We start from the raw sequence: 24900 nt of genomic DNA on the forward strand, positions 1-24900 counted from the left end.
GACCTTTGGGTCTTATAATTTGGGACACTTGGGAACATTTCTTCCATATGGGAAGGACATTTGGGAACACTACTGCCATTTCGGAAGGACATTTGGGAAAAGCCAATGCCCCTATTAAAGACAGGCCAAATGTCCCACTTTCAACTAAGGGAAGTACAGTGTTAGGATTATCAAATGTATAGTGCAATGGCAGAAATGTTCCCAAATGTCCAGATCCCTTCTGGAGGGGCCAGTAGAGACCCTTCCCATGGGTCCAGGACCACCAAAATTTGGTCATTGATTCTACCGAACACTGTTGTCAAAATTTAACAGGTTTCGTGTCAATATTCCACTGTTAAATGTGAAACACTTCTTCCATTTGGGAAGAGGGCATTTGGGAACACTTTTTCCATTTCGGAAGGACATTTGGGAAGAGCCAATGCCCCTATTAAAGACAGGCCAAATGTCCCATTTTAAGTAAGGGAAGAACAAAAAAAACCTTTAACTTTATTTTTCAAATTGTCATGCCCCTGGTAGCCTATTTCTGGGAAAGGACATTTGGGAACACTTTTTCCATTTGGGAACACTTATGCTTCTATGGCTGGGTGTTGACCTCCAGGGCCCTCAGTCTCACCTCACAGGCCCAGTAAGTGGCTCTAAGCCTGGGTTAACAGGCTCACGCTCCTGGTAGCCTGTTTCTGGGAATGGACATTTGGGTACACTTTTTCCATTTGGGAACACTTATGCTTCTATGTTCTATGGCTGGGCGTTGACCTCCAGGGCCCTCAGTCTCACCTCACAGGCCCAGTAAGTGGCTCTAAGCCAACAGGCTCACGCCCCTGGTAGCCCATTTCTGGGAAAGGACATTTGGGAACACTTATGCTTCTATGGGTGGACGTTGACCTCCAGTGCTATTTTCTAAGTTTTTTACCAGAGAAGGGGGAATGCTGAAGCAGTTGACCTATAACTGCTTGCCTCCCCTTCCCTGGTCAAAAACTTAAACTTTTTGTTCTCAAATTTTAATGCCCCTGGTAACCTATTTATGGGAAAGGACATTTGGGAACACTTTTGCAACTTGGGAAGGACAACTAGGAAGACTTTAGCCATTTGGGAAGGACAATTGGGATACTTTTTGCCATTTGAGAAGGACAATTGGGAACACTTTTGCCATTTGGGTCAGGCAATTGGGACCACTCCACCACCCCATTAAAAACAGGCCAAATGTCCTAGGTTTGTCTATCAACACTTGATTTAGAGAAGCTAAATCATTATTTAGTGAAACTAAGTCATTATTTATAGATACTAAGTCAATATTTAGACCGTCGTTAATTAGAGAAAGTAAGGGAATCATTAATTAATTAGGGAAACTGATAGGAATGTAGGACATGTGGGAACACTTTTGCAACTTGGGAAGGACAACTGGGAAGACTTTAGCCATTTGGGAAGGGTTAGTCACAGCGTGTACAAAAAATAACGTAACATGAGACACAGCCGTCTTCTAACTGTAAACAAACCGGGAATTATATTCTCAGGCGGAAGAATATAGTACTTGGGCGGAGTGATATGCTCGCAGAAAGCCTGTCTAGTAGTAGGCTAGTTGGAACCAGTTACCTGCAGGATCTGTGCTGAGCTAAGCTAATGCTGGAACCGTCAGACAGCATTACAGCACGCACGGAGATGAGAAGGGTATGTATTGACTTGTCTTACTCTGGGGGTTACGGTGAATAAGCTAAATTCCCAATAAGTCGGCGTGTTCCTTTAATTAAAATTGGACATTTGGCCTGTTTTTTTAATAGGGGGACTGTCCTTCCCAAATGTCAAAAGTGTTCCCAAATATAATTTCCTAAATTAAGGAGTTTTGGATGCATTTTTGGCTTCAAACCTGAAACAGAAAAATAGCAATTTTTTTAATTTCCGCAAGAGCCATGGTTTTTGAGTATGACGTTGCCAGCTCTTTATTGAGTAAAACTGTGTTGGTTTGGACAAGCTAGCACTTAGCATGGCTGCACAGGAAGGTTGGCCATTTGGGAACACTTGTGTGAAGGCTGAGAGCTCCTCGGACGGACGACAGCACGGAACACACCGAACAGACTCGAGTCACCGACCTCGCCAGACTGTCCGACAGCCAATTGTCGGGTTTGTGTCACTGCCTTTAGGTGTACGCCCCTAAATTTTCTGCCTGTGCCCCTAAAATGTTCTGGCTAAAAGTTAGTGGCTACAGTGCTCCTAGTAAAAAAAAGTTAGTCTGGAGTCCTGGCTTAATGACAGGAGAAGTAGTAGTAGTACATATGTTACTGGTTTTATTCCACATGATTACCGTGTACGAGGTATTGCTGTGGCTTCAGTAGTTCATTGCGCCACAACAGCCACCAGGTGGCACACATGAGCTAGCCTCGTGAGACCGTCCTGATCTCGCGAGCTCCAGTTTTCCACTCGCAGATCAGTCTGGCATCTTGAGATAGAGAAAATTTGGAGCCGTTAGCCAAACGACCGGGCCAATCAGCATTGGTTTTGAGGCGGGTTAGGTGGTGATAGACAGGTGGTTTATCCAATCAGCTAACCAGTATTTTCAGACAGCGGTCCGGGAACCTGAAATGGTGCCTTTTATTACTAAATTCTCATTACACAAACAGCAAATATCCTTTACTGACATGTTGCTTGCTTAGCTAACAAGCTATGCTTTGCCTGCAGCAGCAGGGGCGGGCTTGTGGTTGTATTTTCATACGCTTCGTGGATCTGATTGGTTGATTTGGCCCTGATTGATGGTTCATCCAATCAGCTAACCAGTATTTTCACCCCTTCCCAAAAGTTCTCCAACGGAAAGTTCCCAGATGGATATGCCGAGCAAATACGAAGCAATCCATCTGGCGGAGTCAGGTTACACATGAGCAGGCATCTTATGAATTCAAGACATTAATTGGACTTATTAAATGCATTTAATGAAATGTATACAAAGCAACACATTTCTGTAGTTTTTACAGCATTGCTTATGCACATGTTGATGAATACACAAATACTATGTAACCATCACTTTAACTTGTGCATGTGTTTAAAATAGGTGATTCATGATGTAAATACCTTTGGAACAACGCTATACTGTGCACCCTTGTTTGAGTATTCTGCTTCATCCAGTGCAATTTTTGCAAATGATAGCTATACAAAGTACTTGTGTAAAATATATATACTGCATGTATATTGCTCATATGTAAAATGTACATTAAAGGTTAATGGTTAAACAGTAACCCAAGTCATAAACATGGCTACAGCTCTATATGGGGAAGCAAACTAAATGCCACATGCATCCGTGTTACTCAACTTCAGTAAAAAAGTGTCATAATAGAATCTCAATGCATAACCATCACCACAACTCAACAATGTTATATTCAATGGTTTAATTTAGTATAATCAGTATAGTAATATCAGTTTTACAGTGCATCAAAAGCTTTCGACCTGGCAAAGGTAAGCAGGAGGCCCATTAAGGCTATAGTGCGTAGTTTCTGTCGCCCCAATGAGGAATTCCAAGTATTGACAACACCATTGTTGTTGCATCCACATGACACAAGCCTTCGCGCACGCACCTCCTCCATACAGTTGCTAGTAGCCAAGGAAGGCACGGAGGATTTAAAAAACATGAAAGACTCTTCAGAAGAGGTCATTATCTTCACTTGAGTTTCTGCTCGCGAAAGTCGCCGGACGACAGCATGTTCTAAACGTAGCCATACTGACAAATACAGTGTTTTGTGAAGCGGATAGTCTTAATTAGCTTTGTATCAACTCGTTTGGCAATGGCTTGAATGTAACGTTCATTGATATAAAAACAGGTACGCGCTAAAGCTGTAAAGTCTGTTCAGGGGCAGTAGCAGCTCAGTCTGTCGGGACTTGCCTTGGGAACCAGAGGGTCGCCTGATCAAGTCCCCGCACGGACCAAGTACAGTGCAGACTGGTAGTTGGAGAGGTGTCATTTCACCTCCTGGGCAGTGCTGAGGTGCCCTTGAGCAAGGCACCTTCCATTGGCAGCCCCGCTCACTATGCCATCTCTCCATTCAGAGTGAAACATGTTAATTTACTATATTTACTACATCACGCAATGACCTTTTAATCATCATTTATATGTTAAAATATATATGTTAAAGTATGGTGGATTGGTATGGCCCCAAAGAGGGGTGGTTTCGATCTCACCCCGGATTCCAATTAAATCCTATGGGGAAATTTAGCGTAGTTTTTTTTAAATTTATTTTTTATGATTACATTTCACACTTTTTGGTGTATTTTTTGGAGCGTGTGATTGCAACGCTGCGATACAAAATGTGGCGGAAGATGATGAAAAATGAAGTATGACGACTACTAGCCATTGTGTTAAAGCCTGCTGCATGCGGCAGATCGGCACACTGAATAAACATTTTAAGCTTGACTTAAAATTTTTGTTTTTTTCCCTAATTATGCGTTTCCTGTTTTCTGCAGACGTCCAGCAGCTGTTGGTGGTTAAAGCAGAGGTTCCCCCTGAGCAGCAGGAGTGGAGCTCCAGTATGGACCGGGAGGAGCCAGAGCCCTCACACATTAAAGAGGAGCAGGAGGAACTCTGGATAAGTCAGGAGGGAGAGCAGCAGCTTCAAGGGCTGGAGGAGGCTGGTCTCACCAAGTTCCCTTTCACTCCTGTCCCTGTGAAGAGTGAAGATGATGAAGAGAAAGCTCAGTCCTCACAGCTTCCTCAAAGACAAACTGAACAGATGGAGATAGAAGCTGATGGGGAGGACTGCAGAGGACCAGAACCAGCCACAAACTCGGATCCAGATGCACGTTCACAACCAGATACTGACGACAAGGCTGGAGACTCTTCTGAACCCGAGACTGATGACAGCGCCGATTGGAAGGAGACCAGATTACCTCGGTCAGGTTTAAACTCTCTGAAAAATGACTCGAGATGTAAGGCTGGTGAAAAAACTCTCAGCTGCTCTGAGTGTGGGAAAAGATTTGTCACCAAGACACACCTGAAGATACACATGAGGTCGCATACAGGAGAGAAACCCTTTAGTTGCTCCATTTGTGGGAAAAGCTTTTGCATCATTGGACATTTGAAGGACCACACAAGACGCCACACCGGTGAGAAACCATTTCAGTGCTCTGAATGTGGGAAAACATTTGTAACAAAGTCCCATCTGAAGAGACACGCGAGAATCCACACAGGAGAGAGACCCTTTAGCTGCTCAGAATGCAGCAAAACCTTCAGTGGAAGCGGAAACCTGAAGACGCACATGATAACTCATACAGGAGAAAAGCCTTTCAGTTGTTCCTTCTGCATGAAGTCGTTCACACAGAGCGGTACGCTAAAGGAACACGTGAACATCCACACGGGAGAGAAACCTTTCAGCTGCTCAGTGTGCGGTAAAGCTTTCCGTGGGAGGGGGAATCTGAAAAAGCACAAGAGAATCCACACAGGCGAGAAACTTTTCGGCTGCAGCGTTTGTCACAAAAGATTTGCCTGGGCCGAACAGGTCAAAAGGCATAAATGCGTCGGGCGCCAGTCCTCACAGCTTCATCAAAGACCAGCTGAACAGACGAAAACAGCGGCTGACGGAGAGGGCCGCGGAGGACCAGTAGCAGCCCGGAACTCAGATCCAGATACACGTTTACAGTCGGACAACGAAGACAATGCAAATGACTCTTCCGAACCTGAGACTGAGAAACACCGGAAGGATCCCGAAAGTAACCCATTTCGTTGCTCCGTGTGTCCTAAAACATTCAATCGCAGGGATAATTTGAATAAACACATGAGAACTCACACGGGAGAGAAGCCGTTTAGTTGCTCGTTGTGCGGTAAAATGTTTTGTCAAAAAGCAGGCCTGGACTACCACTTGAAAACGCACACCGGAGAGAAACCGTTTAGCTGCTCAGTTTGCGGCAAGGCGTTTAGGAACAAAGGAGCCGTGACGTACCACATGGTGAAACACACCGGGGTGAAAGCATTCAGCTGCGGCGTCTGTGGCAGGAGATTCTTTTGGCGTTTTCAGCTCAAACGCCACAAGTGTCTCGGGGAGTTTGCGCAGCGTGGAAGAAGGAGAATTAGCTTTAACGTAGCGAACCGTGAAGGGCCAGAAGCAGCCAGACCTTCAACACCAGTTGCCAATAAAACGACAGAACTGGCCTCTGAAGCTGACGACAGCGATGACATTGGGTTTTGGAAAGAGACCAGACAACATAAGTCAGGGTTCACTTATCAGAGATCTAAAAAAGTTCCCGCAAGCAATGGATGTAACGCTGGTGGCGCTGGTGACAAGGTTAAAACCGAAGCCAGGACTGATGAAAGCGGCGTTTTTTGCAAACTGACCGGCCAACCTCAGTCCCGTCTAGAACTTCTGAAAACCGAGCACGTCTCTGTCAGCGATACAGGACGCGATACTCACACGAAGCCGTTCAGCATCTCCGAGTATCGTGAAAGATGCGAAGACGGTTGCGCTCTGCTGACGCACAAGAACAAGGAAGGACTTGCGACGGGGGGACGTCTGACGAGACCCACATCTGTCCACGGCAAAGAAAAAACACCTGGGTGCATCGTTTGTGAGAAAAGCGTCACTTTAAAGTCGCAGGTCGTAAGCCACCAGTGTGTTGGGGCGATCTCCCAGCTTCATACTGCCAACAAACTGTTCAGCAGCTCTCAGGCGCAGGTTCCCACAGGACTTCACACAGCACTGATCCACAGTAGTCATACAGGAGAGGAGCATTTTCCAGAACGAGGAAGTCTGAGCCAAGACCTAGTGGTCCACACCGGGGTACGCATGGGGGTAAAGCAGGAGGACCCGGAGCCCCCACACATTAAAGAGGAACAGGAGGAACTCCGGGTCAGTCAGGAGGGAGAGCAGCTTCAAGGGCTGGAGGAAGAGACTGATATCGCCAAGTTCCCATTCACTCCTGTCCCTGTGAAGAGTGAACATAAAGACTTTGCCGCAAATGTTGACCAATAACCAGAGCCACCGACCTAGCGGGTTGACGTAACACACCTACGTCGCCAAATTCATTACCTTTGTTTCTGGTACGAAGACGAGACGCGTGTGACTCGGAACGCCTCGCGTTATTGACAAAGCATACAGCCAAAGAACAATTCAGATCGTCCTGCCAACCCGTACGCATTTTAACATCAAAGTACGCTGTAACAATTTGTCACTCTGAAGTCGCTAAAAGCTGCTGGTGTTTCAACCCCCGCGTCTCAAACACAGTTATTCCCACACACACAAATGCGGTAGATGCTAGGAGTGTCACGATACCAAAAATTTCAGTAGTCTGTGCCAATACCAGTAAAATAACACAATTCTCGATGGCGATTTCGATACCACGGTAAAAAAAAAAAGGATTTTCCAAGAGTCCATGTACTTAAACTTGAAACATGAACTTCTTAATTAAAATATTTGAAATAAAAACAATTGAGACACAGCCAGTAAAGTGATCCCGACTGGTCCTGACTAACCGAGGCTAATGCCGCCATGCTAACTGCTAGCTAACGTTACCGGAGGAGCAGGCAAGCGGCCACGGTTGTTTACGACGTGTAGCCTGTTCAGCGGCTGTAGCCGACAACGGTGAGTTATTTGAAGCCAACAGAGGGGGGAGGGGGAAGAGAGGACCATGAGTTTGCAGTGAACTTTTTTTTTTTTATGTATTTACAGTCTTCCCCCAATTTCATCGCAACAAAAACACAGAAGAAATTGCAACTTTCATCGAAATTATTTTTACAAAAGCTGCCACAAAATCAGGCTTTTGGGCTGCAACAACCTATAAAAAAAGGTGCGAGGGACTGAGTAATGTAATATAATTCTATATTTTTATGGAGTAATACGTAAAAAGTATCATTACACTTCCTGAGTAACTTGCCCAACACTCGTAGTATAGTAAAAAAAAAAAAAAAAAAAAGTGTCATAAAAATTATTAAAAAGTCAGTATAAAAATTCTGATTATTATTGTAATTTATATATATTTTAATGTTTGGCCGTGCATTCCTTCCAGACCCAGCCATTTTGACTTAAGCATTGTTAAAGCCCCATGAAGCTATGTGAACCATTTTCTGAGCCTAACCCTAAGCCTTTCATTAACCAACAGGGTTCCCGCGGAGTCTCAAAAAGTCAAATTAGGAACTTTAAATTTTAAAACGCCCATATTATGCTAATTTTAAGGTTATAATTGTATTTTGAGGTTGTCACAGAATAGGTTTACATGGTTTAATTTTCACAAAACCCCATATTTTTGTTGTACTGCACATTGCTGCAGTTCCTCTTTTTACACTGTGTGTTCAGGTCTCTGTTTTAGCTACAAAGTGAGACCTCTTCTATATCATCTTTGTTGGCACTAGCATATGCGCACTAGCTAGGTAAGGATCATATCAGCTAGCTAGCTGTTTCCATAGACCGTAAAAGGCTGTTTCTCCAGCTGCAGTTAGTACAAGCCAGGATTAGCCTGGAGACTTCTTCTAAACGAGGGCACACTTCCAACATGCTAGCGGTTCGCCACCTCATCTTGGCTACTGACTTAGAAAGCTGTGCCGATTTTGACCAGCTCGCCCAGAGACTGAAGGCAGGAATCATTCAGAAACCGTATCTCACTCAAAACAGCATATTTGTTTGTATGCGTGTGGAAGCACCCGAGACACAAAATAACACCCCAAATCCCAGAAAAAGTGATTTTTATTTTTCATAATATGGGCTCTTTAAGGCCTTAAGACGTCTAAACGGACAGATTTTCATCCGAGGTCTTCAATTTCATTTAGTCAGGTCTAAATATAGGTTTTACCCTCGAACGCTGGCCGCAAAAAAGAAAAAATATGGAGTTGTAGCCTACAAAGCGGAGCTTTAGAGTCTTTGCTCAGTAACAAAACCAGCAGAACCTTGGTTCGGTGTGTTGTAGTTCTTTCTGGGGTCGATATTGGTGTTGGTACGTACGCGGCGATAAAACTACAAATCCCGCGATAAATGCAATACCTGCCGGCGAAATACGTCTGCGTCTCCTCAGAGTTTGTTTAAGTTCGGCTGGTGTGGAAAAATGGGGAAGTGTTCTTCTAACGAGACATGGCTAAATCAGAGCGATTTCCACCGTTGGTTACAAGCGGTACCCAGCTCCAGGTACGCGGCTCGCTGCAAACTATGAAAGGTTACGGTCATGAAAAATGCCCAGACTCAGTTCAGTTCAACTGTTTTATTAACTACTAAAGTTACACTCGTGCCTGAGCTCCTAGCTTCACGCTAGGCAGGCTAGTTACTCTTCTTTCTTTTTTTTGCTTCTGTAAATTAAATTAATGTTTTTTTAATGACTGAATTCATTGAAATAAAATGATTTTTTTAGAATTTCTTTGATTTGAATATTTCTTTGGTAATTGCGTCGTGTAGGTGTATTTTGATGGTCTTACAATGTCTTAAATTTGACTTACTGAAACCTGCAAGAATCCTGAATCAATTTTTATTTCTATGATACTGCTCATCAAAGGGGAGGTGGAAGCACTTACATCACTTAGTCTTGAGAAACACATTGCATTTTATCAGAATACAGCATAGAAAATATGCTTAGAAATATTGGATAGGATAGAAATCATGCTAATCACATCCATTATTAGTTTCACTTGTTTTCATTTTAAACAAATTATATATTCGAATACAATACACATTTTTTTTTATATGCTCAGTCTCGCAAAAAAAACAAACAATTCTAGTGCTGGTTCCATGGTATCAGAATTTTGGATAGTCGTCATGGAAACATTAATTGGTCATGTGACGAGGGCTGGGAAGATTGACAGAACAGGCAGCCAAGTGACAGTATTTTGATCCACTGGAAATCACAACTGTCAAATTGACAAGCACCCTAGCCCAATGGACCCGCCCATGTCACGCCCCCCAGTTAAGTATATTAAAGATACTTATGATTTTGTTGGAATAGTTGAATAACTCCATATTCCTGATCTTTCTATTTTATTTACTATGGATATTGAGAGCCTCTACACAAATATTGATATTAGGAAGGCATACAAGCCATTAAAAAACACATATTTGAGAGAAACCCAGACAGTAAAAGACCAGATATAGAATTATTGTAGTCAATTGATGATTTTTCTATCTGTTGTCATAGAAAGTGAACTTTCAAGACGATGACCGTTGTGCTGCTCCATGTGTTGGACTTGCAAATGTGAGTTGGTTTTTTTTTCTTCTTTTTCTAAGGGCATAAAAATAGATTCAACTTAATGCACATGAGAGAAGTAATTACATGTAAAATACATTGTTTCAGATATCTGGATGACATTTGGGGCGTGTGGACACATTCGCTGGAGGATTTTGAGGTATTTTTGAACACTGAATAACCACAATACTTCCATCAAACTTAAATCCACTACCAGCGTGACTACTGTGGATTTTTGGACACTACAGCATTTTAAAATGATAACTTTGGAGAAACACGGATTGGAGATAAAAGTCTGGACAGACTGATCATGCATGCTCTGCTCTTTTTAAACCAGTTACCACCCTAAGCACACATGTATGCTGGGATGGTTAAATCACAACTGTGGAGATCTCACAGAACCTGTAAAATTTTCCGTTCTGACCAATAGAGGCTACCCTAGGTCCTTTCTTAGAACGTGCTTTAAAACATCTCAACAGACCAAACCCAGACGGCAGGCGCATCATCTACTTTTTATTACCACATATTGTCCATCAACAATGAAGCTTTTGCAATTGTCAGTGTTGAAAAATATATATATATTATTTTATCATTTTACAATAGAAACTCAAGACTTCTACAAGACCACAGGAGTGTGTGTTTATTTTATTATTTGTTAAAGATGTGGTTTGCAATATGTTCAACTAAAAAAAATTAAACTAAATACAAAATCCACATGAATGTACTAAGGGATGTATAAGACATCCCTTCGTACATTCATGTGGATTTGTTTATTTGTTATTTTAACTTCCTGTTATGATGTATGTTGTGTGTGTGATGTCTTTAAGCTACTGGGACCTTGAATTTCCCTTTAGGGATCAATAAAGTATCAATTTTTTCTTCTTTTTTTTAAATATGAATCTGTTTTTCCAAATCTATGAATCAATTTTGAATCGGTAGAGCTTGAATCACGATTCAAATACAAATCGATTTTTTTTGCAAACCCCTATTAAATAATGTTAGTTAGCTTTAAGCTAAAGTGGTCGTCACTCAGACATAACTGAATTCCAGCTAACGTTAGATTAATTTTCATTCCTATTTCATGTAGCAAACCCAATCTTTCCGTATCATTAGCGTATCTACACGTGAAGAAAATTGTATGTACTCAATTGTCTTTTGAATCTTGAACTACCGGTATTCATGTCACCTCCCTGATGAAAAACAAAATCTTTATTTTGATCTGAAGTCAGGAATGTTTCCCGTGTGTTTTTGCTTCTGTTATCATCACCAGCATCTGACAATAGTTCAGGTGACTCACTCACTTACTTCGATCCACCCTTGTTGGCTGGAGCGCATGAGGCGGAGCTCCACCTGTCAGACCTGTCACCTTAACTGATAGCGCCATTTCACCCTGAGGTGTTGGCTGCATCTCCAGACTGCATGCTATCGTTGTGTGTCAAGTTTGGTGTCAAAGGAAAAGCCCACAGGACTCTGTGTTTTGCTGATCATCTTGTGTGCGATCGCGTGTCAGTCTTATGGGTTGCTATGCTGTGACCGGACACAAAAGTGTCGGCAACATAGTACTATGGCGTCAGGTGGTCCCTACGAATGGTGGAAGCGTAGTGTCGGAGCATCCGCTCCGCATATGTTACACATGCAATTTAGCCGGCCCGTTAGAACATGATACTCCTGTTTGAATAAAGACAAGGTGTGCGGACGAATAAATAGCGAAATATGGCTCGCATAAACAATTTGATTAAGTTCTTCTTCATGCTTGGGCTGAGACATGGTGAGATTCTGCTGCTGTTCAGGATGGTGGATCATATTGTGATAAGTACGCATACACTAAGAAGGATTTTGAAATGGATGGGGTTGTGCAGAAGGAAGAATGACAACTTCAATTGTGTTTATGAGCCATAATTTGCAATGTAGTCGTCCGCACGCCGTGTCTTTATTCAAACAGCAGTTTCATGTTCTAACAAGATAATGTATCACGTTGTAACAATAACTTATCATGTTATAACGTGAAGAGTTTCACAATTTTCTTTTTCTGCCGTGGCGGAACTACGCTTCCGTAACTACGAGCCATAACTACAACAGACTTCTAAAATAACTTCTAAAATAAAATGTAAATGCAATTAGGCCTATATAAAGAAACCTCCTGCTACCTGTTGTTACACCGAAATCTTTAACCCATCAGAATGTGTGCCCTGTAGAGCAGTTCTGCCTGTCGTAAATCATTTCCTGACTTCGTGGGAAAAAATTGGCCCTGGGCAAAGGCATTAAAGGGCAACTATTTTATAGCATTTTCAGGACAATACTTGTATTTTGTGTTGTACTAGAACATGTTTACATGCTTTCATGTTTAAAAAAAAAGTATATAGCAGGACTTTGTATAATGAAAAATCACTAATAAAGGCTCCTAAACCAAATACTACACAACCGGACACGTTTCAACAGTAATGTGACCCGACATTTGGGAGAAATGACCAGCATTGGCCGCCAAGATTACAGCTATCTCGCGTTAACATGCAGCTACTTAATATTTAGCACTAGGCTAACGTTAGATTGTAGTGGAACGAAGCAGCACTTTCTACCGTCCAAAGAAACAGATAAAGCCTTCTGAAACCAAAATACTAACCAATCGGACATGCTTCAGCAGTGACCCGAAATTGGGAAGAATTTAACAAATTGGCAGCCAAGATGACATTTTACTGCCATTAGCATGTAGCTACTATAGTTATCAGTGGACACTAATAGAACATAGCAGCAATTTCCACAGTAAAAAATTGCAGATTAAGGCTTTTAAACCAAATACTACATAACCGGAAATGTTTAGGAGTAATGTGACCCGGAATTGGGTTAAAAAAACACTCCAGTCATGCTTACCAGGAGCAGATGACCAATCATAGAAGGCTGGCTTAGAGTTGCATAACACTTAGCAGAGTATAGAAAAAAACTGTTGAAACTGGAGCGTTAATCGTGGAAATCTGAAAATACGTTTACCTCATTATATATTGTTTTGGCCACGTTTAACATGAAAATCCGACATAACATTTTAGATATGACAGAACATAAGGAAAACCCTAGTATGTCCACTTTAATAAAAACTATATGAAAATAGTGTTCTTGTCACTGTTAGTTTTGTTTGCTGTTAAAGGTCATTTATGAGCATCAGATTTAAAGGTCCAACGTCTGGGAATTTCTCCCAACTAGCGTTGAGATCGTGAATTGCAATCGACTCTCTCGCACCACGCAGTTCAAATTACGTGTTACAGCTACGGTAGCCTTCACGCTTCAAAAAGCCGGTCTTTTGCTTTTTTTTCAATATCTTTTTGCTTTTTCTGGGCGAAGAAGAGGACACCTGTTCCTGAAATTTGGATTTTGAATATGGTCTGATTGCCCGCTTCGGCGGCATGATTATGGAGCGTCCACCCCAGTTCATGCGAATGCTAACGTAAAATTTCAAGGCAAAAGGAATACTTGGAATTGATGGTGGTGGTAAATATTCATGAAAAAGGACACGTTTGTGAACGGGCAACACAGATTTTGATAATGAACGACTAAACACGTTACACACTGGACCTTTAAATCAAAATTAAACTGTTTCAGAAACATAAGTTACACATAGTTACTTTAAGTACAGTACTTATAAATGACCTTCCACTGACAAGGGCCAATGATTCAGGAAAAGTTGTTGATCATCCTGCCTGTAAATGCAAATAAATACATTTGGATTTTAGCTCAAATAAATGCAGGTTTTGTATTGGGAATGACGCATATATTGAAAACTTTTTTTAATAAGTATTTTGCAGAACTTGAGAGCTAATTTATAAAAAAGAGGTTTAAGTCGATGAGCATGTTTCCTGTCAAGGCACTGGCAGTTGTTGATACGATCGTATCTGCTTAGAAGTGATCCGCTGAACACAACAGAAAACGCTACTTCCTGTCAAAGTCTGAATCTGGAACGTTTTTATTTTTATTTTTTTAGATAGAGGGTCCTTCTTAAAAAAAGAAGCAAACCAGTGTTGCATTCAGAAAACTGAACTGGCAGATTTATTTCTGATGGCAGACTTAAAAGTTGCTGAAAACCAGTTCTTAGTTTCACCTGACTAAACTGCTTGTTTTTCTTAACACGTTGTCATTTGCCACGCCTGTCATTTTCCAGTCAAACTGGTTTAACTTAAACGTGAACACACACCTCCCTGTCTTCTTTTCTTTAATACTGTGCCGTCAGGAAATCATCCGCCACAAAGACGAACACCATTGACAGAAAATGTTCGGCGGACATCAAGGTAAGATACACAGTACTGTATAACTCTTCTTGTGTTCATCCTTTTGTTGTAAAGACTTGAGCAAAAGTTTCTCGTTTAGTCATGTGTCTATATTTTATAGAAATAGCTAGCTTTTATTCTTGAAATAAATCTCTTTATTTGATTCTGATCTGGTGCTCCAACAGACAAACACCCCTCGGAGGCCTACGGCCTGAAGCCCAACACAGGGGACCAGGACTGTGGCGTCTGGGGCCCCGTGCCCGGAGGCGCGTCTGACGGGGATGGTTGCCGCGGGGGAAACTGTCCACAGAAAGACAGAAAGGATCGCGATCACGATGCTCATCAGGGTGGAGACAATGGAAGGGATCGAGCATAGCCCTCGTCGTCGTCGTGGGAGTGGTGGTCGTGACCACAGCGGCGGCAGCGACAGTGAACATCACAAACACGGGCATGGTCATGGTCCTGGGCATGGTCACGGTCATGGTCCTGATCATGGTCCTGGGCGTGGTCACGGTCATGGTCCTGATCATGGTCCTGGGCGTGGTCACGGTCATGGTCCTGATCATGGTCCTGGGCGTGGTCACGGTCATGGTCCTGATCATGGTCCTGGGCGTGGTCACGGTCATGGTCCTGATCATGGTCCTGGGCGTGGGCATGGTCATGGTCCTGGGCGTGGGCGCGGACGAGGAGGACACTGTTAGAAAGGTGAATACAGGTGAGACGCAAAGTTAATAAAAGCTTGCTGCACTCTAAAATGAAACGCTATTGGACATCTTTTAGTAGATTTTTTTTATTCTATTTCTGGTCCAGTCAGTTTTTCCATGTCTTTTAAAAGCTTATTCTCGCGCTGCTGAACTGTATAATAAAAACTGGTCTGGTTTTGTCTTTCAGGCGAAAGACACACTGACCCCCATGCGTCCTGTGAAACTCTACCTACCATTGTGCAATGAAAATGGCAAATGCTACATTTCTGCATTTATATGAAATAAAAACATTTTTGAAGACAAACTGAAAATAGTCAGCGTGTATTTTCAAGCAGCTCTGCGGGACGGTTTGAAGCGTGACGGACGATAACTTTCGTCTGTTTTTGTAACCAACGCGCAATTGGCTGCAAGTTTCTGCTCCAGCTGGCATTTTTAATGCATAATAATGGAGAATTAAGGGCACTTAAAATAATATTATTTTCTTGGGCTTTGGGAAACACCGCCAACAAAGCCATTTTCCACCATTTTCTGACATTTTACAGGCCGCAACTGCTGAGTAACTAAAGCGCCCCAAGTAGTACAAAGAGTCCTGTTGGCTTTTTCCTTTCAGACCACACTTGGCACACAATGATAGCATGCGGTCTGGAGATGCAGCCAACACCTCAGGGTGGAATGGCGCTCGGCAGAAAAGGTGACAGGTGTAGCTCCGCCTCACGCGCTACAGCCACCAAGGGTGGACTGAAGTAAGTGAGTGAGTCACCTAAGCTATTGTCAGATACTGGTGATGATAACAGAAGCAACAAACATGCAGGAAACATTTTATCTACCTTTTTTTATCAGGGAGGTCACACGTAGTTCGACATTCAAAAGACAATGACATACAATTTTTCTCACATGTAGATACAGTTATGATCAACCCGATCAACTCGTAAAATACTGACTCTTGGCTTTTAGCATCACATACCGACACAAAGATCCCCCTTTAGTGTCTGTATGGAACGCACCGGGCAGAGCAGCTTTGTAATTTGACCTAGGAATATCAAAATAAGGACGGTCCATACACATTTTGTGCAGTGCACAAAATTATCTGAATGTTTGTATGAAGATAAGCTATTTCTGTTTGACGTTTTCAATCTAAGAAGTTAAATGTTTTAAATGTTACATATTAAATGTTTAAACATTAGATCAGATGTGCCAATTTCCAGCACTGTACCTACTGTATTTGTACATGAGTACACCATTTATATTGACCAAGACAAGGGGTAGACTTACACAAACTCTCTCGGAATACCGTACAATGATCTGACACTAGACAAGGGCAACAGAGACAAAATACAAAAGGTGAACGAGGTGAAACAAGGAGCAGGTGACACGAGGGTGAGGCAGACAATCACAAAAGGCGGGAAAACACAAGGCAGGAAGTAAAACAAGACGTGACAAGGGAGAAAAAAAACAGACTACAAAATAAAACCGGAAACAGAACATACACAACCATGACAACAAAAACAAAAGAAGATTCCACTTTGATGTTCTGTTTTTAATATGTGAAAAGTTTAAAATTCAAACAAAGTCATCATTTCTTGCTTAAAATAAGAAAATCATGACTTTGCAAAGTCATGATTTCTCAGTGAGGATCAAATGGCTTTATAACTATGTTTCCTCCTGATGCAGGGGGGTGAGTTAGTGTGTCGGGTAGGCAGCGGTGGAAGAAGTATTCAGATTCTTTCCTTAGGTAAAAGTACTTAAAAATACTCTGTTACAAGTAATAATAGTAATAATAATACATTGTAGACAACCCAAGGGTTAAAAGAAGACCCTCCTATCAGCCAATCATAATGCCATGAGGCCCGAGGACAGGCTCACACCGGACAGCGCCGCTGCACTGGCCTCTCCTTCTCTCCAGGATGCTCCTCTTCCTCGGCCTGGCCGCCCTCTTCGCTGCGAGCGTCCCCACGGAGACCAACCAGACCTCCAGGCCGCTGGCCGAGAGCGGAGAGCAGTGCATGGCCTGCGACTTCCGGGAGCACAGCAAGCAGATGAGGCTCGTAGAAGACAATTACTTATAGCAGATTTGATTTTATCTCATTTCATCCTGATATCCTCTGATTAACCCTTGTGTTGTCCTCCCGGGTCAAAATTGGACTTCTAGACACTGTTTTTACGTTTGCTTTTTCCAAACGTTATGCTTGCTTTTTATTTTTTTATTTTATGTTTTTGTCGCTTATTTCAACGTTTTTTGGCATTTTTTTCCATTGACACCAATATATTCACCACTGGATCTATTTATTTGCACTAGTTTTACACTTATTTTTTGGAATTCATAGTCAATAAACCTCATTTATATGACATTTTCAAATTTTTGTGCAAGAAAAAAAAGCAGAAATTATGAATGATTTTGACTGTGTTCAGACCAGAGGAATGAAGGTAATGGATCAATCAGTCAGGATAATGCTATAAAATTTGAATACAACATCTTTTTCATATGAAAAAAAGAGATCTGATCCTTCATTTCCTTTGTGAAGAGCGTCTTATGGAACCACCCATGTTATTTTGGGGCAGTTTGGTTAAAAGAAACCCAAATTTATGATATAGAAACTTTGAAAACGGGTCAAATTTGACCCGAGGACAACAGGAGGGTTAATTTCCTATTATTATTTTTTTTCTGATCGACAAACTTTTAGTGTCTCCTGTGTTAATTAAGTTGGTCTGCCTTTTGTAAGGCTTAGTGTTAAAACATAGCATTTTGCTTTGGGAACTGTGAGTGAGACCTTTTTGTTAAGAGCCCAAGTCGGCTCCAGCGGTGTTCACAACCTCGTTTAAACAAAGGACAGTTTTTTTCTTTTTTTTTACTTTCAATAGTTTGAAAAATGTCTTCTTTTTTTTTGTGAATGTCTTCTCAGCTTTTTGAACTTACACCAGGCCCTACACCGTAGCCTGACGTGCCCCTTTTGAAAAATGTAACTTACGGCTGTTTTATGCTTCTGCGTCAACCCCACGCCGTAGCTACGCCATCGCTCCTATGTCGCGTGTTGCTTTGTGTCGCGGTGCATTTCACCGCCAGAACGCTTAGGGGGTGGCGATAAGTCTGAGGTCATTTGCGAGGTGTCTGCCAGCCAGTTTATGTTATGTTAACTTTAGCACAACTTGCCCACAAAGTACCGCTTGCTGGCGCAGTGCTAATTTCAAAACGTTACTGACACGTGGACACTTTACGAACGTATAACCCCGTCATTGTAACCACAACATGTCTGAGTTTATTTGCAAAGCTGATGTCAGTGAACCAGCATGTTGCTACTCCCCCACTGGGGAGTAGGCTGCTTGAAACACCGACTATCAACACACAGGACCAGTTGACCAATCATAGTCCTTGCGATCTGCGTCACTTCAAAGCGAAGTTACACATTTTTGGAAGGTGCACATCGAGCTACGGCGGAGGCCTCGGTGGGGGGTTTGCGGCGACGCAGAGGGCTCTGCGGGGGTACGCCGTCGATTCGACGCAGAAGCAAGAACGTACGTCGCTCAGCCGTGGGTCGGTGGCGTTGCATTCCCCCCGACTCATTTCCTGGTTCTCCTTCTCCATAAACAACATGAAATCAAGGAGAGGGTTAACTGCTCCTGCTCCAGATGTCCCACTGTGGTCAGAAAGCACAGGGGAGACACTTTGTTTCTCTCACTAGGACTCTAGAGTCCCTACTCGACCCTCCACAGGACCACGAATCACGCTTAAACCCTTCTTCCACAGGCTCCACAGCATCAAGTCGCAGATCCTCAGCATCCTGCGGCTCCAACAGGCCCCCAACATCAGCCGGGACATGATCCGCCAACTGCTCCCCAAAGCGCCCCCTCTGACGCAGCTCCTGGACCAGTATGACCCGCGGGTGGAGGACGAGGACCACGCCACGACAGAGACCATCATCACCATGGCCACCAAGCGTAACTAAAACCAAACCCGAAAAATCCATTTTTATTGCAGTTTCTTTCTTCCTTTTTTTGTGTGTGTCGCTATAGCCATGTTGCCATCCATACGTTTTTTTTATGCGAATTAAGTAATATCAAATGAAAAAATCCCTCATGGAAACAGTAAAATACGATGGAATTTCATGAATGTCGACACAAAGTTTGTACGTTCAATCTCATCGGGTTTTCTCCTAATCGATAAACGGCTTGTGCGATAAACGCTGATGGAAACGTTACTTGCAGAATAAGTAATTGCTTTTGTGTCAGCAGTAAAACGAAGACGTAATTCCGCTTTCATTGCAGACATGGCTGGTGTCAACAAAGACCGATATAAACGAGGAGACGACTGACTTAAAATTGAATTCACGAGCGAAATATAACTGCTATTTTAAATAGCAAAAATCATTGTTGGGTAACACTTTACTTGAAGGTATCTACATAAGAGTGACATGACACTGTCATGAACACATGACACTGTCATGACCCATGAACCTAACCCTAACCATAACTTGTCAGACAAAAACCGCATGACACTCAACTAAAAGAAGCGTTATGTCATGCACGTTTATGACTTGTTTATAATGTTTATGACACGTTCATGACAGTGTCATGTCACTCTTATGTAGATACCTTCAAGTAAAGTGTAACCCATTGTTGTGTAGCATTTACGTGCATCTGCATAATCATAGCGATGTTCTGATAGCGTCGTTGTTGTCTTATTATAGCTCGATATGTCGCGATCAGCTGGCACAGTAGTGCTATTACAACTTGCGCAACATTAATCATTTGTAGGTACACGGCGCGGTTTGCTTGAATGTTGTGCGCTTCAGTCAAATCGTTTCGGTATACCAATTTGATCGGAACATAGCGTACGTTTCCATCCACTTGTCAATCAAATTATCTGACGTTTCGCTAAAAACATGAATGCGAATTAAGTCGGTGGAAGTGTGTTTCCATCCAACGGCTTAAAAGCGAATAAAAAAACCTGTGCGTAATGACGTCACGTGCTGTTTTGCAGTCAAGTTGGTACATCGGATAGATTTGAGGACGGGATAGATAGATTTTATGGTGTTTCCATCCATTTTCACACCGAACCCAACAACATTCAAGCTAACAAGCTAACATTTGCGAAAAAAGTCTGCTCGCCAAAATGGATTGCGCCATCTACCTACAAATGATTAACGTCGCACAAGTTGTAATAGTGCTTATGTGCCAGCTGTTGGCAACATATCAAGCTATAATAAGACAAAGACGATGCTGTCAAAACATCGCTATGGTGATGCAGATAAATGATGGCATTTCTTCTAATTTTTTCTAAGTAAAATAGATAAAATTATATTATATTTTGCTCGTAAATTAAATTTTAAAAACTCTCTCGTACCCCCCCTTTTCGTCCCCTTGTATCTGTCTTTGTTGACCGTAATGTTGGGCTTTAATCCGAAATACGGACAGCATTTTGATTTTGGAGGGATGTTAAAATCCAAGTAGTGTTTGGAAAAACAAATCTTTCTGCAAATTAAAATTAAATTAGTTAGTAGTAACACCATGTCACCTGTACGAAAGAGGATTAGTGCCACATGTGAAACACTTATTTGTGTTCTGAGTTTAAAGTCAGAATTATATAGAAATAAAATGGATTATTATTTTGAAAGTATTATTATTATTATTATTATTATTTAAATGTTAAGAACAAAGATTCGATTGGAGGTTTGCCTTGATTGACAGGTCTCTCAGCCTATCCCTTTTCCCTTTGTGCTGGTCGTCAACTCTACGCTATGTATTTATTATAGTAAGAACATTGCTGACTTTCTGTGACGCTCTCGAGAACAAATCACAGCGAGGGAGTTTGCAAACAAGCTTTTGGGACGGGGGCGACCCATCAGCTCGGAGGCATTTAACGGGTTCATGTTTTTCAAAATAAAGGCACACGTGGAAGACGCCCTGCAGGGTTTGTTCTGGTCAAGGCTCAAATCGGGACACGTTTTCATAAGGACGGGAGGACAGAAAGCGGCAGGAGTTAGTTGATCCTTCAGAAAAAAAAACATCTCTTGTTTTTTGTAATGGTTGGTCTGATTTGTGAATTTGTAAAAAGCATAAAGTACGAAACTTAAAACAACTTCAAGGTCCTGTCCTTGCATCTCTTTCATAGACGAGATGTAGCTGGGTCTGACTTTAGATTAGTAGCAAAATATAGAATTGCCTGCATCACTTTTGCTGAAAACAAAGCTTCTATGACCGAATCCTTTGTCCTGCAGACGCAGTCCACCATAATCGAATATGCAGAATGCCAGGAAATTTACAGATTATTTTATACAATCCTTGTTTTTATTTTGCAACAACCTCAGGATAAAAATGTCAAATTTGCACACAAGATAACTGGGTTTTGTGGTTATGTGGTTGGTGGAAAATAAAAACTAACAGATTGTGCAAAATGCATAAAATTACATAAATTATCCGGCAATCTGCATAGCATTTTGCACAATCTTTTTAGTTGTTTTTGTAGCACATTAGATTGTGATTTTTCTTGTGCACACGTGGATTTCGGTATTCACTATATTTTAATTTCACGGAGTACTTGCATCCACAGAAGAATCAGTGCAATTAATAAAAAAACAGAAAACTAGAAAACAAACATTCAGACAGAACAATCGATCCGTAACCAAAACACAGGAACAATTTCAATTTAATTTTGTGGCCCGAGTTAAAGAAAGGTTAGGAGGTTCAATCAGAAATATTTACAACCAATTTTATGCAATCAGTACTGTAGTTTTAAAATATCCTGCCCTTGACTAAAGTGTTGGACAAACCGTCTCAGTCAGTTTGTATGAAAAAAAAATCTTTTTCACATTTTGATGGTTTCTTCCAGTTGATCCGACCGCCCAGGAAGAGTTGTCCTCCTGTTGTGTTTTCAACCTCAGTCCGAAGATCCAACCCAAAAACATCCTGCGCGCTCAGCTTTGGGTGCACCTGCGGCCGGCCGACGTGGTCACCACCGTCTACTTGCAGATCTCTCGCCTCAGACCCGGCAAGGAGGGAAACGGCACCCGGGTCCGAGTCCGCTCCCTGAAGATCGACACCGACGCTGGCGCCGGGTCCTGGCAGAGCGTCGACATCAAGTCGCTGCTGCAGGCTTGGCTGCGTCAGCCGGAGGCCAACTACGGGATCGAGATCAACGCCTACGACTCCAGTGGAGAAGATCTGGCTGTCACCTCAGCGGAGCCTGGAGAGGAAGGACTGGTGAGTGTACCACTAAACACAACGCATTCGCATGATATCGTATGAAAATGTATGCACGCCAAAACGTAAGATATCGTACGAAATTAGGAGACCGCCGGCTGGTCACCTGACGCTGTCTGTGTGTTGCCGTTGTCAAACTCAATCCGTTACGTGAAACAACCAACTTCGAGCTAGCGAGCTATACGCTGAAAATGGCACGTTTTGAAGAAAATTTGGATGGTGCAACAAGGCAGGCCTGCTCGGTTCTTTCGGGGAATGATTGTAAAGATTTACAAAGAATATTTTTACGGCATTTCCTCTCTAACTGCGACGTTTTGGGAGCGATTGGTGGGATTGCTGTGGACGAAGTACACACGGAGATCCACTGGTAAGAGCCAATGAGGTTTAACCATGTATCGGCAAATTTAAATAGCTCACGTTACTGTATCGTGTCAACGGTAAACTTCATATATATTATTGCATGTGGCGTTTTCCTTTGCGGGGCGCAAATGTTCCACCAAAGCAAGTTACTTCCCGAAATTTAGCAGAGCCACCGTCGCAGCGTCCAGAACTTAGCACCCAAGACGATTGTGATTGGTTTAAAGAAATGCAAACAACCCGGAGCTTTTTTTTTTCTCCTATCCCAGAATGCATCAGTGGTGTAGCCGGACGTTACACCGCAGAGCTGTGGAGATAGGTCTGGCAACGCGAGACCTAAAATAAAACCGACCCGAAGCTAACCTAAGTGTAGTCGAAAACCAGACAGAACTGTTTGCACGCGGTCCATCTTTTTGCATTGTGAGTCCATTGTCGATTCCTTTCCAGCAACCGTTCATCGAAGTGAAGATCCTCGACACGCCCAAGAGATCCCGCCGCGACTCGGGCCTCAACTGCGACGAGGAGTCGGCAGAGACCCGCTGCTGCCGCTACCCGCTCACCGTCGACTTCGAGGAGTTCGGCTGGGACTGGATCATCGCGCCCAAGCGCTACCGGGCCAACTACTGCTCGGGGGAGTGTGAGTACATGCACCTGCAGCAGTACCCACATGCCCACCTGGTGAACAAGGCCAACCCGCGGGGCACAGCGGGGCCCTGCTGCACTCCTACCAAGATGTCGCCCATCAACATGCTCTACTTCAACCGCAAGGAGCAGATCATCTACGGAAAGATCCCGTCCATGGTGGTGGACCACTGCGGCTGCTCCTGAGGGAACCCAGGCGTCCGCGGGACAACGGCTCGGTCACAGAAGCTTTGTTTTTCAGCAAAAGTGATGCAAACTACTCTCTATTTTGTTAATAAAAACTTAGACCCAGCAACATCCCGTCTATGAAAGAGACGCAAGGACAGGACTCCCGAAGTTGTTTGAAGTTTCGTACCCTGTGCTTTTTTTTTTTTTTGGCCAATTTCAGACCAAACACTCTGAAACAAGAGATGTTTTTCTGAAGGATCAACTAACTCCTGCCGCTTGCTGTCCTCCCATCCTTATGAAAACGTGTCCTGATTTGAGCCCAACAATCCCTGCAGGGCGTCTTCCACGTGTGCCTTTATTTTGAAAAACATGAACCCGTTAAATGCCTCCGAGCTGACGGGTCGCCCCCGTCCCAAAAGCTTGTTTGCAAACTCCCTCGCTGGGATTTGTCCTCGAGAGAAAGTCAAAAGTGTTCTTACTCTGAGATGGCTGCCCTGTCTTAATATAATAAATACATAGCAAGTTGACGACCAGCACAAAGGGAAAAGGGATAGGCTGAGAGACCTGTCAATCAAGCTAAACTTCTAATCGAATGTTAACGGTACCCCTGCAAGTATAGAATTTTTTTTTTTATATTTTTCAATATTAAATAAATGAATGAATAAATGACTATGCCAATGACATAACTAGGTTTTGCTTTTATTTATTTCAGGGGACTTTTGTTTGGGATGTATTTCATAGGCATGTTTATTTATTGATGTGTTTTATTCGTTTATTTGATTTTCAGTAAAATGGCATTCTAAATGTAAGGTTTTTAATCATACGCAGTTCACCGGAGCAGTGGTTTTCAACCTTTTTTGAGCCACGGCACAGTTTTTACATAAAAAAAATCCCGCGGCACACAACCAACCAAAAATGACACATTGTAGCCTAATAATCAGAATCTGCATTTTTCCTTTTTTTAAATGTATCCATCGCTCACATCGATGATCTCGGCCCTACTGCTTACATCCTGTCACTGCGGGATGCGCGCGAAAGGTGGCAGCAGGGCTCCAGACTAACTTTTTTCATTAAGAGCATAGTGGCCCCCAACTGAAAATTTTAGGGGCACAACCAAAAGGTTCTGTAGAAATAAAGAACCTCAGCCTATCAGTCAGTCACCAGGGCATAGAAACCACTGCTGTGCCTGCTCGGCTCCGAGGAAGTGTAACATCAACAGCACCGCGACCGCTTTCGGCTCGCCATTAATATCAAATCACAGCAAACGCTGTCTGCTTGAAGTTATGAAAAACTGTAACCACACTTGAAACCACTTTATTGGCATCGCCGTGACTCACTGTGACTTCCACAAAACTGCAGAGCCAACGTAGTTTGCATCGTCTGCAGCTCTGCGTGTGTGCGTGTGTGTGCCAGAGCTGTGCTCTCTGTCTCTGTGTTTCAGAGAGGACAGATAAGCT

At 42.7% G+C, this 24900-nt stretch overlaps 2 protein-coding genes across 2 annotated transcripts in view; both read left to right on the forward strand.

Moving 5' to 3' along the window:
* Window positions 1-7169, forward strand: part of LOC114550678 (zinc finger protein 2 homolog) — a 15328-nt gene extending 8159 nt beyond the window's left edge. The window contains exon 2 of the mRNA XM_028571439.1: window positions 4441-7169. Coding sequence (XP_028427240.1) covers window positions 4441-6938 — 2498 coding nt within the window. The 3' untranslated portion in view covers window positions 6939-7169. The remainder of the gene's footprint in view (window positions 1-4440) is intronic.
* A 3734-nt stretch (window positions 7170-10903) lies between these two features.
* LOC114550736 (growth/differentiation factor 8) lies at window positions 10904-23800 on the forward strand. The gene is made up of 5 exons (XM_028571534.1): window positions 10904-10932; window positions 16986-17123; window positions 18825-19015; window positions 21906-22276; window positions 23081-23800. The coding sequence occupies exons 1-5, from the start codon at window positions 10928-10930 to the stop codon at window positions 23459-23461; spliced, it is 1086 nt and encodes a 361-aa protein (XP_028427335.1). The 5' UTR covers window positions 10904-10927; the 3' UTR covers window positions 23462-23800.
* Window positions 23801-24900: the final 1100 nt, after the last annotated feature.

Source organism: Perca flavescens, chromosome 24 (genome assembly GCF_004354835.1).
Source record: "Perca flavescens isolate YP-PL-M2 chromosome 24, PFLA_1.0, whole genome shotgun sequence".
Taxonomy (NCBI): Eukaryota; Metazoa; Chordata; class Actinopteri; order Perciformes; family Percidae; genus Perca; species Perca flavescens.

Excerpts from the sequence above, each read along its gene's own strand:
- LOC114550736 (XM_028571534.1), top strand. Across the intron at positions 19,016-21,905 it reads CATCACCATGGCCACCAAGC|TTGATCCGACCGCCCAGGAA; the intron begins GTAACTAAAACC and ends GGTTTCTTCCAG. Across the intron at positions 22,277-23,080 it reads AGCCTGGAGAGGAAGGACTG|CAACCGTTCATCGAAGTGAA; the intron begins GTGAGTGTACCA and ends ATTCCTTTCCAG.